The 17,256-nt window shown below is 43.2% G+C and overlaps 1 protein-coding gene across 1 annotated transcript; it reads left to right on the top strand.

The window, feature by feature from the left end:
• The first annotated feature begins 4,973 nt into the window (after positions 1-4,973).
• Positions 4,974-16,183, top strand: LOC110473085 (bile acid receptor). Its single transcript, XM_031506960.2, has 11 exons — positions 4,974-4,999; positions 9,295-9,420; positions 10,581-10,934; positions 11,767-11,907; positions 12,508-12,647; positions 12,737-12,841; positions 12,930-13,029; positions 14,126-14,254; positions 14,520-14,639; positions 15,689-15,802; positions 15,954-16,183. The coding sequence occupies exons 2-11, from the start codon at positions 9,330-9,332 to the stop codon at positions 16,181-16,183; spliced, it is 1,524 nt and encodes a 507-aa protein (XP_031362820.2). The 5' UTR covers positions 4,974-4,999; positions 9,295-9,329.
• The last annotated feature ends 1,073 nt before the right edge of the window (positions 16,184-17,256 follow it).

The following is a 17,256-nucleotide window of genomic DNA, read 5'->3' as shown; positions in this document are numbered from 1 at the left end:
AACTATTTCAGCAGTTACAGCTGTTTAAAAAGCAAACCAGCCCCCTCTCACACCACACACCCCAACACTTTCTGACTGCTTGCTTTTAAAATTAAGTGGTAGTGTTAAGACAAGCTCTCAGCTACTGTCACAATTTCACTGGTTTTGCCTTCAACAAAAGTGTAGCACAGAGACTCACGGGCCAGGAGCCCAAAGGAATCCTCCTCTTGCACTTCCCAGCCCATACTTCAAGGTAGATTAAAGTGGGATAATGCAGAGTTGTCCTGTGACAAGAATTATTACCAAGGAACTCAGTCTTATTGTTCATACTAATTATCTTGCTTTGATAAATCTTGAGGAGTCACCCACTGCACCACAGCACTCACACTTATGAGTCTAATATTCTTTCTACTGTTAAAACAAATGTCCTCAAGATGGAATCCAGGCTGGAAAAAAGGAAAAACATTATCATTGATAAATGGATACATCCAGTTAGTTCAGTCTCAGCAGCAAGACCACTGCTGATAAAATGCTGAGCAAGGCATTCCAGAATAATTATTTTGTAATGCTTAACATAGAGTGTCAAGATCTGCTTTATGGAAATGAGGTCTTGGCTTCCCTTTGCTGTACATATAAAGTACTGCAGTGCCTGTAGTTAGGAGTATTCTCTATGAACTACCAACTCTGGGGATTGTAATCAAACTTAATTGATAGTTTTGCTTTCTTCCACTTTGTGCCTTGCTGGAGTATCTGATTAACAAATCTGGTCTTCCAGCCAAGGGGAAACAGTTTTGGCAGAGGGAACTGAAAGGGGGAGGTGTTAGGATACCCAGGAACTTTGTCAAGGTTGAATGGATGGGTTTATTGTACCTACTCTGCCTTCAGCCACTGCAGATTAAGTTTAAGAGAATAAACAGGAGAAACAGTAACATTTTGTGGGTCCTGAGACTTTCAGGTGAGTTTAAGGCATCTTCAGTTTTCTTGAACTGAAACTTCACATAATGTTTAGTTCTTCAAGGTTGGCCTTACAAACCTGTAAGAAAATTCAAGGTGAAACTATCCAACAACTTCATGATTAAGAAAAAAATGAGTCTTAAAAAGATTTAAATTGTTCTTCCTTTCTGGTCTGCTATTTCATCATTTAATCCCACAAAAGCATTTAAGAATTTAACAAAAAAATGCATCTTCTGAGCTATTTCTCGTCCAGTTTGCTAATGAGTAGTTGTCTGATACATTTGATGCAAAACAAAGAGTATTTCTATTATCTCACACTAAAGAACATCTCTCTGCAGTGCCACATGGGAGCTGTTCACTGTGCAAAGTAACACCATCAGACAAAATCAGTACTCACAAGGCTTTGGGCTGCTTCTCACCCGGGACTGAGAGGTTCATCCACACCCATGAAGAACAATCCCAACAGTGTCAGCATTCCTGAACCTTTGGAAGATCTATAAATAATAGAAGAGAGGGGGAACAGAAAACTTGGGTTTTTTTATTAATTCCTCAACAAATTGGAAAGGGAATGCAAGGTCTCAGATCTCTCAGATTTTGGCATGGATGTATTTGCCAGTGTATTTTATGCCTCTGAACGATTTTATTTCTCTGACACAAAAATAGGTAAAGATTAGGTTAGATCATTTTGATACATGATCTGTATTGTTAATACTTCACTTTCTGTAATATTGCTCAGAACAGTTTACCAACAGGAAAGATTTAATCCTGTAATGAAATAATAATTGTTTTAATGTAACCTTTAACTCACATAGAACAACAATTACTGTAATTAGCAATTAGTTTTCTGAAGGCTTTAGTCATTTAGTATTTGACTCTTGCTTTCATCATTTAATGATTTACAGTAATGAGCTGGAACATCAGTATTTTGTACTGAAGTGGCCAAAATAGTTGTCCAGGCATGCTTGCCCTCATGTGACAGATCTCAGATGGCTTGAGGAGAAGTTAGCCAAGAGCAATAGGCAATGCCATCACTTCTGCTTCAGTTCTACTGAAAAACAAAAAAGTGACTGCTGTGCCTTGCAGTCAGGGCTCAGTAGCTCTTGGAGGGCTGTTACTTTGCTGAGATTCTGCCCTTTGTTTGAGTTTTGTTTGACAAATGCTTTATAAATGAGCAGAAGAGGTGGTTTATGTTTCATTAATGAGGCTGATAGTGGTTAATTACTGAAGTTACGTAAACAATCCAATACCAGATCAAGCCAAACGGGTCATTTATGTAGAGAAGATCCAGCTGGAGTAGATGCAATTTCCTTTAACTATTCGGTTACCAAATGAGTCACAGACATGTGGAAACTCCAGTCCAGATGAACAAAGAATTGTGCTTACCTTGAAAATGGATTGTGTCAGCAGGTATGGATCCAGGGAAGCTCTTCCTTCATCTCCAGCTCCCTCACCCACCAGATCCTTGGAGCCAGCTGCCCAGTCTCCAGGGGGATTTGGCTGCCCAGAGCTCCCAGTTTGCAGTGGTGGCAGTGAAGCTGCACAAGTGCTGCAGCAGTGTCCAGGTCAGGCTGCTATCACCACATCTGCTTCTTTTCTGTGGAAAAACGTTTGTGTCCCTTATTCCCCACTTCAGTGCCACTTCTGGATGTTGGCTCATGGCATGAACTCCTTCAGCTCCTAAATTCAGGCCGTATCTATAAGTGACACTTTGTTTACTTACTGCTAGTAAAGCAAGCTTGGAGTCTGGTATTATTTCCTTTGCCACTGAAGCAGCTCTGGGCACGTTACTGACCAGAAACTTCAGCAGTGTTTTACAGAATTGATGTATGTATAGGAAAATAACAGAAAACAGAGCTGGAAGCGAGTTTTCCAAAGTCCTTTACAAGAAGTCCTCTTTACAAACCAAAGCAACTCAGAGAAAACAATTCCTGAGTTCAATCTGGTTGCCCAAACTGATCTTCAAAACAGCCAGTGGAGAAGATAGTACAAGGAACTCACTCCAGTGCTATTTTTACCACAGTAATTGCTTTCTCTAGTTTGTAATTTAAATCTCCCTTACTCCTAAATAACCTTTCTGGGTTTTGATTATTTAGAAGCATGGAAAAGAGTTTATTTTCCTCTTCTTTGCAGCAGTATTTTAGGTGATTCAAATGTGCCCTCAAGTCTCCCATATTTGTCATGCTAAACTTTGAATAGGAGCAGTGATTTATTAAAATAATGTAAATATCTGTATTTACATAAATATATGTATTTAGCCAGTCACCTGGTCTGAATCACTTCATGATTATACAAAATAGTTTCATTACTACAGTGTAGAAGTTAATTAACATTGGGCTAATATTTAATTACTGCAATTAATTTCTACTACAACTTTTATATGGTTATTTTATAAACTTATTTATATACTGATTTTAGAAACTGATTTTACCCTGAATCCAACAGGCTTTATAAACTGAGTTGAATGAGGATTTGATGCCTTTTAAAAACCTGAGCTTCAGGCTTAAGTTCCCCTGGAGTCAACAGGCTCTAAATACCCACATCCTAGAGCTAATTTGAACATCTTATCAGTAAGGTGACTTCTGTCAGAAAAAAAATGCTAAAAATAAAACTCAGTAGCATTTAAAAGGTAACCACAAAATTTCACAAACCTCTGCTTGTTTTTTCAACTTTCATGAGAAAGGCTGGATGAAAAAGTCAATGGGATATTGTGAAAGAGATGCTTCTGTGAAAAAAATATTTGTTATATCAATTGTAAAACCTTCAGTTTTACTATTGAAGTTTTTTTGACAACTTGTCAAGTTTCTGTATGAGGCTGCTTTTACCAGAAAGACAAGTGCTGACCATAATTAAGCTTAGAACATCATTATCTTCATTTCTGCTGTGTAATCACTGTGTTACAGTCCCCCATCACCACATGTGATCAATGCAGGACATCTGAAAACTTAGAAAACCCCATAATATGCTCAAATAACATTTATTGGTGAGTGCTGTTTGTTCTTGAAAGACTCAACCATTCCACTCCACAGACAGAGTTGTAAATGGCACATGGAAATAAGTAGCCTTAGGGCAGCTCTTTTCTGGACCCCAAGGAATAGAACTATGTCCCTCTCTTGAAGGGTGATGGCCATTTATCCATGAAAACCTACTGTCCCAAAAGAGGATTTTAAGTGATTTTGCTGTAAGTTACCCAACAGGAAATTGCATTTTCCTTTTCCCATCTAATTCCATGCAGTATCCAACAGAAGCAGTTTTTCCTGAGGTGAATGGAGAACTGATCTTACACAGAAGGCAGGTGAGCTCCTCCTGGAGTGAGGAGATTTGCTGGGAGCACTGGAACAGCATGATACCTAACAAGAAAATTCCCTATCCTAAAGGTCACATCTACCTAGGAAACAATGAAAACATCACATTGCAATATTAATTTATTAGAAGTTACTAATAATGGAAGTACTCAGGGGGTTAAGAAGGAAATTTTGCTGAGTTAATGGCAATGTGAAGTTAAGTTCACTGAGGTTGTCAATGAACTGAGTGTGAGCCTGGTGTGTGCCACAGGGGTGTCTGAATCAGAACATGGAGGACAAGGTAAGTGTTTGGTGTTTGGAGGTCTTGGCCTGATCTAGCCTTTCCAAATTAAATTATTATGTCATGCGAAAATCTCCAAATAGTCCTACTGCAATATTTTCCCCCATTGGGAATTGAACATTTTCCATCACCACCCCGACATGTCAATGTGAAGCAACCAAAATGGGAGAATTTTGAATTCTAGCAAGAAAGCAGGATCTTCGTGCTGGGCAGGGAGGACTCTGGGAAGCAGTGACGTGAGGGTCCCCATGGCCTCTGTCCCTGATGACCCAGTTCTGCTGTGATTTATGTGGGCTCGCAGCTGCCCTTGCTCCGACCCCAGAGGAGCTGTGTGGGAAGTTGGTGTCTCGGAGCCGCGGCGTGGCTCTGCCGAGTGTCTGGAGCCCGGGCTGTGCACACAAACTGATAAATAGGGAAAGGCCTGCTGGGCTGCAGCTGGAGCAGAGCTGGGACCGGCACGGGAGAGGAGCTCCCTGCAAGCACCGTGAGTATTTCATTCCCTTCTCTGCATGCTCTGAGGTTAGAAACTGCTGCTCAAGCTATAATTCAGTTTGCCATGTGAAAATATTCCAGGCTTTTTTCTTCTTTACTTCCTTTTTTCTTTATTTTTAAACATCTGACTAAATGAAAACAGCAAATGTGCACTTTTAAATCTGGTATTTACTACTGCCAAGGGTTTGTTCCAACAGTACTTCATTTGACACACAGATTGAAGAAAAGCAACTTTTAAATTCAATCATTTTTTTCCCTTCCCAAAGTACCCAGAAAACTGTGAGCTTCAAGCAACCTCTAACCTCTTACATTAGAATGTATAAAAATTATGCTTTTGAAATAATTATTCATGGAATAACAATTCCAAAGGAAAATGTCAAGATTATTGCAATGTAGTCTATTGGTAAAATAAGCCAGTTCCTATTATGTTTATTATATGGAATATAATAACCAGGAAGGAGCACATTTAATAAGAAGAAAAGTGGCATTTCTTCAAAAAGGAGCTTTTGGGAGCTTCTTGGCACATTAAAACCAGGAAGAGCCGAAAAACCTTTAATAATGCATGTAAGCTGCATACAGGATCAATCAAGTGATCCTACAATTTCCCCTGCAAAATCATTCTTTAATTAAGCAGTGATTACTTAATTGCTTGAGTGAAATTAAATAGATTAGCTGGCATCACACCTACTTGGCACTGACTATGCTCAGTTACATTTTTTTTCAGTTTTTGGCTTAAATTTTCACAAAATAAAAAAACAAGCTTTGCCTTCCAGCTGCAAGCAAAGTACAGTGATTAAAACTGAGCCTGAAACATACTCTGAGTTCCACTACGTGACCACTAACGTGGCCCAAGGTGTACCAAATAGATGGTGAAGACCTTCAGCTCGAATTCCTAAAATTCCCTGTAAACAAGAAATTTCCCCATGACTCAACTGTCAAAATATTTACGATAGCAGCTAAAGCACTGTCAGTCCCAGCCTCTGAAAGGGCTCCCTGTAGCTTTGCTACATGAAGGATGTTTTGTATCCCAATAAATTTGATAAGTTGATGATATGTTGCTTTATGATATGGGGTTTTATAGCAATAAAAATGATAAACCCCACATCTTTCACCATAAATAGAAATAAATAGATGTACAGTTCAGATTCTAGTCTGAACGTGTACATTCTATTTATAGTTCTACTTTACTTCTATCAATCAATGGCTTTTTTTTTTTCTTTAGTGGATCCCATTTTTGATAAGTTGTCAAGCCTTTCAGTTGGGACTAATAACTAAATTACCAAGCCCTTGAACCAACATGTTGTGGTTTATACTGAACATTTGTAGTTCAGAAGATGAGCACTGGCAAAACTAAGCCTGTAAAAGCACAATTTCAAACGTGCTTAAGCTACCTTGAGCATAGGTCACCTTTTCCAAAAAACACCATTCCCCTCACCTGCTCAGGACTTCACAAGTGAAAATGCCCAGCAGTAGAAGGAGAAGCAGGAACAGCATGTGCTTTACACAGATGACATTTTCTGTCAGCTCAGTCTCTGTGACTGAGGGCTCAAGGCTCCCACCCTAAGACTGTTACTGCTTGGGATGCTACAAAATAAGTAATTTAAAATTCATCTTTTGTTCCCAGTTGTTTCTGCTTTTTAGGCTAAAGACCTTTATGCATCCTCTCTCTGAATGTATTAAGATTTTTGCTTCCTTTTAAAGCACTCATGCACAAGTTATATTTGGAATATACAGAAAAGAGAAAAAGGGACACAAAACATTTTGTTTTGGGAATGGCACTGCTTCAACTGCCCCAAACATCCAAACCTGTTGCTCCATTCTTATTTCAGCTTTGTTCCAGTCACTGCTTTGGACATTACACCTGGGCATGTCTGGTACCTTGTGTCAGGAGCTTCACCATGCTGGGCACGTGCAGAATTCCCTTGCCTGGCTAAGGTTAATGAGTGTCTGTGAGGGCTGGGGAAGTTCCATGAGGTGTGAGGGGTTTGGGATGGCCACAGAGCTTGGGGAGAGCAGCACATGGTTCATGGAACCCCAGGGACTGCAGCAGTTTGGAGGAGACCTCCCTGCTGCTGCCTCACTCACCAGGGGGGAGGCAAAGGTTGGAAAACACAACTCTCACAGTCACTCATAAATAATCAAAACCTCCCTGGCCTAGGAAATGAAGTTCCTTCCCTACATATCTTATTCTCTCTTTTTTTTTTTTTTTTTTTTTTTTTGGCTTTTTTGCTTTAAAAATCCCAATGCTTTGTTTGATCAGAAGAACAAGCTTGTCAACACTAAATTCTCAAATGTCAGAAAATGAAACAATGTTTATGCATGTCTCATTCTAAGACACTAGAGCATTCCTCAGATAACCATTAGATTTATTATTCCCACTGTTCTAACATCCTCTTAATTCTCTTAATTTAAGATTTCAGTTTATGAAGTCCAGCCTAAGCTGGAAATTTTGTAGGTGCAACTGGTTACTGTTATTAGCCACAAAAATTAGTAAGAAGGGCTGAATCCTTTCTCATACAATACTAAGCTGAGGAAACTTTGCCTAAGGAAAATCTGCTTCCAAGTTTTAGAATGTTTAAGCACTTGACCACCTTACATTTGGTACTTCATACTCCCAATATACTGCTTTTATTAGACTGGATCAGTGTAATTTTTTAATCTACTATTCAATTATGACTTTTATTTGAAGAAACCACAGGAATTCAGAAACACATTTCTTCAGCAAACACACATTTTTGGGAAAAAAATGTAGACTTTGCCCAGGCCAAATTGATCTAACTGATAAGACCTCATGATTCAGTGACTTATTTTGCTCTCAAACAAATATTTACTAGGAGAGATAACAAACCCCCAGCATTCCAGCCTCACTGCATCCTTTCACCTTCTGCTGACAACACGAAGTGAAAGTGGTCAGCCCCAAAGCTCTGTGCCCTTTGGGGGAAGGGATCTGTGTTTTACCACTCAGGACTTCAGATTCCCTGGGGTGATTCATTCATTGTCTCAGCTGCAGCAAGGTACAGGTACAGCACAAACCCCTTCCTTCAGGGAGAATCTTTAAACCAAACTTGCTGTAAATTCTGCAGAGAATTCTGTTGAAGGAGTTGGATTTGCTGTATTTTCCAAATCCTTCCATGCCTTTTTCATCTTTTCTATCCTTTCTGTCTGCTCAGGGAAAGCCTGTGAGTGGTTCATGGGCAAATTGTCTCTTACAGCCCTTGCTCAGTGGGCATCAGACTGAGCAAAGATTTAACCTGTGGCCACATCCCACTCATGCAGAGGGACAAGGGGGCAAGGAAAAGATTCCTACTTACTCCTCTGATGGCTACTCTGTTAGCTCTCAATTCTGAGCAACACCAGAGGTTTGCTGTAGGTGTGTAAACTCAAACCCAGCTCATGCCACTGTCCATACAGACTTTTTTTTTTCTCTAAAACTCGTTTAAGAGTTTTTAAAGCACACTTCTTCATAACGTCTCTAAATTTGAATTTATAAGCCAAATAATTGAAAAATGAGTTAAGTTTTGAACTCCATGCACAACAGCTCTTCTCACCATGTCACTGTGAGCTCTCAGTGCACTTTGTTATTGGGAATGTCAGTGAATCCAGCCAGGAGCCCAGCTCCTTCAATGACCAAGGAACAGTGGAAAGCTCTTTAGAGGCAGCACATCCTGTAGGAAATCAATATTTTGGTCTTCACTGAAAACTTTACACCGTTAAAGGAACACAGTAGGTATAATTCAGGCAGTGCTTAAGCTGGGCAAAGTTGAGTTTTAATGCATAAATGAGTACTTACATGATGAAGAACAGATATTCCATGCTGGCCTTTCCATGCCATTTTCCTTGCTTCAACTCTGCATAAAAAGTGAATGAAATAAACACAGTAAAAGCCCATCTTTGTGCACAAACAGGACAGCCTCACATATACACCAGAGCAAATGATCCAATTCCAACCCGAAGCAAGTTTTTTTCTATCTGTTAAGCTCCTTTTAACCTTCTCTGAATTAAAGAATTTACCAGTCCAATTCCCCCACACGGTTTTGTGTAAAACTCAGAGCAAAACATTTCTAACTATAGCTTGGAAACTTAGGAAAGAATTTTACCCTGAATCTGTAATATCAGGACACTCAAACATTTTGTAGTCTCATTGAGGGTGTTGTGTGACTTCACACAGACATCTGATTTTCTTATGATCTGAAAACTCTGCCATATCCTGGAGTTTTCTGGCTCTGTGTATAACCTTCCCAGCAATTCTTTCCCACTGGGTGTTTCTCTTCCTTTCCCCTTTCCCAGGTTGCTTTTTAGAGGCTGGTCTCACAGCAGAGTGGATGAAGCAGTGCAGCTGGGAGCAGAGCATGGCCAACACGTTTGTCACCGTCCCTGATGGGTACGGCCTTCCCGAGCCCATTCAGTACTACGGTGAGTAAAGCAAGTTTTGTACTCTGGAAATGCAGCAAAATGAACTCCAGGGGGATGTTTTTTTTTATTATTATTAATTTTAATTTATCTTTAATGCACTTGAAAGCTCTTACCAAGCTCCTACTGAAAGTGTATGGAAATCTATTACTGTGTGCTCATACAGGCTTTTGAGCACAACGGGATTATTCTGACTGAGCATTCCCTATAAACATCCCCAGTTCTGTCTCCCTTTGACCTGCATGGAGAAGACACAGGTTTTATTGCACTATTCCAGATACATTATAAATAGATAACGCCTGTCCTATATCTTATGTAACTATAATTACAATAACTAATTTGATTCTGGAAGACTAAAGGCAGAACCCAAAGCCCACTAAAGGGGAAAAAAAACAGTTTTAAAAAAATCTTTCCAATTTGTTTTATAGAGATTTTTTAATAATCCCAAAGGAAGAATGAAACATGATGCATGTTGCACAGGCTTTCTTTGGTATAGCTGTGTGTATTTAAGGGAGGCTGGATAAAATTGAAATTCAACAGACAGAAAGGCAGGAAGAATCTCTCTTTGTAATTCTGTACCTACATTTTACTAAACTAAAATCTCATAACTGTAAAGAAATGTGTGGCAAAATACTAAATAAAACAAGTCTCTACTTTTTAGTCCTCTGAAGTCCAACTTTAAGACCCCTGTCACAGTATTTTTTAGTACTCTCTGATTTCTACACAATTTTTCACAGACCTTTGTGCAACGTTTTCAAAACGATGTCTCCGATATGTATCAGTAACAAACACTTTATTCATTAAGAAATTCACTTGTGGAAGGTATTTGACTGTAGTGTTGACAGTTAATAAAAACAACCCTTAAGTGTAAGATCTGAAGGCAACTGTGCCATCAGTTGGCAAGTGATATTCAATTAATTACTAACACTATGCAGTGTCACACGCATGACATTGCCCAAACTGCTACTGAGCCATTTTTGCTACATTTCAGATTTAACTTATGAACATTACAGGTTTAAATTTAAATAGAATGTGTCAGATTGCACCTCTGAAAGCACGTTCCTCTATTATTTATGCTACTAAATCTATTTTTAAACCTTGGAGCAGCTGATGTTGAGATGTTCTCCAGGTTTTCACTCCACTTTCGATCTCCCCCGGAACAGATGTTTTACCGGAGCACATCAACTACCAGCTGCAGGACACGGATTTCCAGGCTGCCCCGTACTGCCAGTACTCAGCAGTGCCAGTGCCAGCCCTGCCGCCCCAGCCCGGCCCGGCCCCGTACGGCTCCTACAGCCTGGAGCCGCCGTATGATGGGCCCTGCGTGGGCAGCAGCTGCGAGCTCAGCAAGGGCCCCTTCCTGGCTCCCCACGGCGAGGACGGGGGGTACCAGGGGCTCAAGAGGCCCAGGTTAAACCACTCGGTGAGGCTGAAGGGGCAGGAGGAGCTGTGCGTGGTGTGTGGGGACAAGGCCTCGGGGTACCACTACAATGCCCTGACCTGCGAGGGCTGCAAAGGTGAGCGGGGACACGGGGCCTCGGTGCCACCTCCCAGACAGATTGGGCTGGGGTTAGAGCTGGTGTTACCGCAGTGGCTTTTAATTTATCTAATGAACCCCCTATCTAACCCTCTTTCTCCAAATTCACATTTTTGTAGCATTCTTTGAAAAAATATTTTCACAGTCTGTATTTAATACGAGCACTTCAAGCATCTCATTTTTGCATTGATGACTCACTAAAATAGTGTCAGCTTAAGCAGGTGCTGGTTTTCGCATGAACATTTCTTAAAAATTTATTTCAATGTTATTAATTTCACTTGTGAATAAAAGCAAGTAGAAATTACTTGCTAATCATATTTTAACTTGTTGCTATGGGAGCTGTCTCATGAGGGGCAGCTCTGATCTCTGCTCCCTATGACCAGGCACAGGACTTGAGGGAAGGGCTGGAGCTGTACCAGGAGATTTAGGTTGGATATCAGGAAAAGTTCTTCCCCCAGAGGGTGCTGGCACTGCCCAGGCTCCCCAGGGAATGGGCACAGCCCCTCCAGGAGCATTTGAGCACTGCTCTCAGTGATGCACAGGCTGGGTTTTGGGGCTGTCTGTGCAGGCTCAGGGGATGGACTTGGTGATCTTTGTCCCTTCCAAATCAGCATATTCTATGATTCTATGTACGGAAAATGTTGATTAATACCAGTCAGAAAGAACCAGACATAACTATATTTTTAAAAATCAGATTTAAAATCAAGGTGAAGTTTCCATTTGAAAAACCCAACGATTCAAACCCTTTTAAATACCTGTGTGAGATAAAGTTCCTTCGGTTGCCCCAGCCATGACCTGGTCCTCGTTCCCAGGCTTCTTCCGGCGCAGCATCACCAAGAACGCCGTGTACCGCTGCAAGAGCGGGGGGCACTGCGAGATGGACATGTACATGAGGAGGAAGTGCCAGGAGTGCCGCCTCAAGAAGTGCAGAGCTGTGGGAATGCTGGCAGAATGTGAGTGCTCCTTCCTGCTCAATTCTTCTCTAGTCACCACAGATAAAACCTTCTCCAAAGTCAGTCCCTCCCCGATGATGCTGCTCTAAGCTTTGTTTGGCTGTAGGAAAATTTAACTTTGGGGATGGTGGCACCTGTAGCATCTTGGTGTGCAGAAGCCAGCAATGCTTGGGAAGTACCCCCTCACCTTAAAAGAGCTGTTGGTCAAAGACAGTACAAGGAAAAAAAAGGAAGTACTAACAAGATAAGCTAAATATCCTAAGTTTTGTCTGGATAGCAGAGAGCAAATCAGATGAGCTTGACAGTTTGAAGGAAAAAATGTAAATAAAAATGACACAATGGGCTTTGATAAAAAATTCTGATACCTGTGTGTCATAAAGCCACAAGGACAAAGATCCCTGCAGACCCTCAGGCCTTTGGTGGCTACTGAACATCAGCTCACCTGATAAGTAACACACAGCCACATTCTCTAGGACACATAGCTCATTATAGGTGACAGCTTCTGTGATGCAAGACTGGAGTTATCTCTAAAAAAAGTGATGACTTCAGACTGCAATTAATTGAAAATGCAAGCACTGATGGCCACTTCACACCTCACAGGTTTGCTGACTGAAGTCCAGTGCAAGTCAAAACGACTCAGGAAGAATTTCAAGCAGAAGAGCAGTTTCCTTTGCAATATAAAGCTGGAAGATGAGGGACTGAATAGTAAGCAAGTATCATCTACAACAAGATCTGGAAAAGTGGGATATTTTTCTATTTAAAATATCTCTTTTTATCACTTACTCTTAGTCCAAGTCATTGTGACTCGATTGGTTTATTTTTTTAGCAGGTCCCAGAGAAGATGGAACTTACTCCAGGAGAACATCAGCTTCTTGACCACATCGTAGCAGCACACCAAAAATACACAATTCCTCTTGAGGAAGCCAGGAAGTTTGTAGGTATCCAGCACACCCAGCCTGCATTGCTGAGTCACTGTTGTACTCTATCTTGGCTATATCCAATGTGTAAATACTCCTTTGCAGCTACAGGAAACTGCAAGTCCTGAGGAAAGTTTCCTCCACCTGTCTGAGACAGCCGTTGTCCATGTCCAGGTGTTGGTGGATTTCACAAAAAGACTCCCAGGTGAGTTCCTTCCTTTGGGGAACATTAGAGGAACCAAATCAAACTGATGGCATGAACCAGAGAAAAATACAGACTTTAAGAAAAGGCTTTAAACTGATTATTTGTACTTCTAACTTGCCATTTATGTGTCATGAGGACAACCTAGAAGCTTTCAGTTCAAAACTTTGCTATGATTAGATTTCTTCTCCATTTCTGACATGGAGTAGAGACATTTTCTGGAAGCACGTGGACTTCAAAATACAACCTTGAAGGAATTACTATCTCCCCACATTCTCTGAAATCCAATCTGAGTCTACAATTTATCATAGTCACCAAAGGAAAAAACAGATGTTTCTTCAAAGGAAAAGGCAGCACAGAAGGGACCAACCAGGTGTTCTTATTCATATTTTTCTTTCATAAAGAACGAGGGAACATGCAATTAAATTCACTCAGTTTCAGTGTAAAGTTGACAAAGTAACATTTGACAGGGAGGGTGATAACTTTTCTTTGTAAAACTCTGACAAAGGTCAATCACCATATCTAAAGCAGGTATTTGATGTAATTTAGCATCTCTGTGGGGCAGAGCTGAAGGAAGGGGTGAGCTGTCTGTTTTCTTGTGTTACATATCCTGCTTTGATCAGTTTTAAGAAAAAAATCACCAGAGTTCCTTTGCTCTTGAATTACAAGTGCAGACAATGAGCTTGTCAAAAGAGGAACGCAATTTCTAAAAAGAAACTAATGTAACAATTAATGGACTATCCACAGTCACTAAACAATGCAGCAAATTTATCAGGTGTTAGGCCTATATTTATCAGATATTAGGAAAAATGTTTTCATAACCCCTTGCTTAGTCCCAGATTTTTTACTTCTGTCTTCCTGTGAATCTTTTAACACTGAAAACTGCTCCCTCTTTTTTTTTTTTTTTCTTTTTAATTGACTAACCTGCAAACTAGCAAGAAAGATCCCAAGTCTTTGGTACATGCATCATTTAACTATGGCTCCCTCTTTCCAGTAAAGATATTATTTTTTTTTTTTTAATAATCTTTTTCACATGATGTTGGGGGCTTAAAGGCAGCCCCAGCCTTCCCTGATCCTGAACATGCACCTTTCTCTGCAGGGTTTGAGAGTTTAGCCAGTGAGGACCAGATTGCTCTGCTGAAAGGGTCCACAGTGGAGGCGATGTTCTTGAGATCAGCCCAAATTTACAACCAAAGAATGAGCGAGTGCCAGCCATCAAACAGTGAAAGTAGGTCTGAAATAGCTGACTTGCATCATTGTGGGGTGAGGGGATGATATCAGTTATAGTAATTACATATTATGCATTGTGTCACATTTAACACAAGAGACCTTGATCAATAAAAACACAAGCAAAGAACTTGGATCCAGATGCCAAAAAGGATTTTTTACCTCTGTGGGTCTGGAAAAAAAGTCACACATTTTCAGCAATGATACAGACAAATATTTAAGATCACTTTAATCTTGACTGGGAACTGTCATCTGCCTTGTTCCAGGTCATGTAAGACTTTCTGATCACGGGACATGTTGTCATGTTCAAAACCTTGATAAAAACAATATTTATTCCATGGAAATGTGTCATAATAAAGAGAGACCAACTTCTACTACTACCACAGGTAATGGAGGTCTCAGAATGTAAACACTGTGAATTTTTTTCTTTACTGGCCCTATTTTTCTTACACTGAGCTACATTGTCCTTATGGCCACTGTTCCAGCTCCTTGTCTCCCTCTCCCTTTCCTTTTCCTCTCCCTCTCCTTTGAGCTTCTCTGGCATTACCTACTCAGGTATTACACAGTGGCATGACATCCTCATGGCAGAAGAGGTGTCTTCATGCTTGCTTATATCTTTTGAGTAATATATAAATTCAAAGCTCCATGGTACAACTGCCATGCAACTTTTGTTATTATTTTAGCAATTAACATTGTTTTCACAAAGTTAGTTAACTATTTCATGCAATGGAACAGCCCCAAAAAGATTCACAGAATCACAGAATCATGGAATGAGTGAGGTTGGAAGGGATCACAGTGGGTCACCTGGAGCCACCTCCCTGCTCCAGCAGGGTCATCCCAGAGCACATGGCACCAGCTCATCTCCAGATGGGTCTGGAATACCTCCAATTAGAGAGACTCCACACCCTTTCTGGGCAATCTGTTCCCTCACAGGAAAGTTTTTTGTCATGTGGAACTTCCTGAGCATCAGTTCCTGCATGGTGCCATTGCTGGTCCCTGCAGACAGGGACACCCAGGCCTGAGGGCCCCTCTCAGCTGGGAATCCTCTGGAGCCGACAGCCCAGCTCCCTCAGCCTTTCACAGAATCATGGAATCACTTATCTTGGAAAAGGCCTCTAGGATCACAGAGTCCAACCGTTCCCCATTTCCTCCAAAAGAGCTGCCCCAGCCCCCTGAGGAGCTCCCCAGCCTCGGCTGGACCTGCAGCAGGAGCTCCGTGTCCCTTGTCCCGGGGGGCCCAGAGCCGGGCACGGTGACCCCATGAATCAGGGAGGGTCACCTGCACCCTTCGGGCAAAGAGCATTTGCAACTCTTTCTGCGCTGAAATAACATCCTCGTTATTCTGCACATTTGTTGGGGGTGTTGTTGTTGTTGTTGTTGTTGTTGTTGTTGTTGTTGTTTAAGCAAAAAATGTCGGGTTTTTTCCATTTCCCAGGCATAACTGAGGAGTTCATCACCGCCCTGTTCTACTTCTACAGAACCATGGGGGAACTCAAAGTGACCGAGACCGAATACGCTCTGCTCGTAGCAACAACAGTGTTCTTTTCAGGTAAGTTGGGAAGGTGACAACAAGCTGTCACTCGCCCCGGGTGAGCTCTCACTTGTCCCCTCAGGGGCGGCGGCGCCGACCGGACCCTGCGGGGCGGCGGCGCCCCGAGCATCCCGCTCACCGCTCTCTCCGTGCCGCCGCTCTCCCGCAGACCGCCCGCTGCTGAGGGACAAGCGCCACGTGGAGGAGCTGCAGGAGCCGCTGCTGGGGATCCTGTACAAGCACTCGAAGCTGCAGCACCCGCGGGACCCGCAGCGCTTCGCGCGGCTGCTGGGGCGCCTCACGGAGCTGCGCTCGCTCCGCCACGCCCACGCGGGGGCGCTGCGCGCGCGGGACCCGCGCCTGGCCGCGCCGCTGCGCGACCTCTGGGACCTCCACTAGGCGGCGCCAAGGCCGCCGGCCCGCGCGCCCCTTCCCGCCTCGGGCGCGCGCCGTCGTTTCCCGCCCTTTTCGCCCTCCCTCAGCGGCCGCCCTGAGGTGCCGGTGCCGCTGTCGCTGCCGGTGCGGGTGGTGGTGGCGATGTCGCTGTCGGTACAAGTGTTGGTGTCGGTACCAGTGCCGGTGCTGGCATCGGTTTGGGTGCCACGCTTAGTGCCGCTGTTAGTGCTGGTGTCGATGTCGGTGCTGGCGTTGCTGCCGGTGTAGGTGGTGGCGGTACAAGATGCCGCTGTTGGTACAAGTGTCGATGTCGGTGCCAGCGCCAGTGCTGGTGCCGGTATCGGTTTGGGTGCCATGCTCAGCACTGTTGTCAGTGCTGATGCTGATATCAGTACCGGTGCTGGTGCCAGTATTGGCTTGGGTGTTATGCTCAGCGCTGCTGTCAGTGCAGGTGCTGATGTCGGTGCCAGTGCTGGTGCTGGTATCAGTTTGGGTGCCATGCTCAGTGCCGCTGTCAGCGCTGGTGCTGATGTCGGTGCCAGTGCTGGTGCTGGTGCTGGTATCAGTTTGGGTGCCATGCTCAGTGCCGCTGTCAGCGCTGGTGCTGATGTCGGTGCCAGTGCTGGTGCTGGTGCTGGTATCAGTTTGGGTGCCATGCTCAGCGCTGCTGTCAGCGCTGGTGCTGATGTCGGTGCCAGTGCTGGTGCCGGTATCGGTTTGGGTGCCATGCTCAGTGCCGCTGTCAGCGCTGGTGCTGATGTCGGTGCCAGTGCTGGTGCCGGTATCGGTTTGGGTGCCATGCTCAGTGCCGCTGTCAGCGCTGGTGCTGATGTCGGTGCCAGTGCCGGTGCTGGTTGTCGCTGCTGGTGTCAGTGTCAGTGTCAGTACCAGTGTTGGTGTTGCTATCAGTGTTGGTGCCGGTGTCATTCGGTCCTAGTATCGGTACCAGTGGCGATGTCGGTGCCGAGTGTCAGTGTCACTATTTTCCCTAGGCCCACCAAGAAAAGCCCGATCAAACGGCTCGTGCAGCCGCGCCCGAGCGCCGGGCAGGGCCCGCGGCCAAAGCTGGTGAGCGC

The sequence above is a fragment of the Lonchura striata genome, chromosome 30 (genome assembly GCF_046129695.1).
Source record: "Lonchura striata isolate bLonStr1 chromosome 30, bLonStr1.mat, whole genome shotgun sequence".
Classification (NCBI taxonomy): Eukaryota; Metazoa; Chordata; class Aves; order Passeriformes; family Estrildidae; genus Lonchura; species Lonchura striata.
Note: the sequence above shows the minus strand (reverse complement) of the source record. Positions and strands in the feature narration are given on the sequence as shown.

Excerpts from the sequence above, each read along its gene's own strand:
- LOC110473085 (XM_031506960.2), top strand. The coding sequence starts at position 9,330 with ATGAAGCAGTGCAGCTGGGAGCAGAGCATGGCCAACACGTTTGTCACC. Across the intron at positions 12,648-12,736 it reads CTACAACAAGATCTGGAAAA|GTCCCAGAGAAGATGGAACT; the intron begins GTGGGATATTTT and ends TTTTTTTAGCAG. Across the intron at positions 12,842-12,929 it reads TTGAGGAAGCCAGGAAGTTT|CTACAGGAAACTGCAAGTCC; the intron begins GTAGGTATCCAG and ends ACTCCTTTGCAG.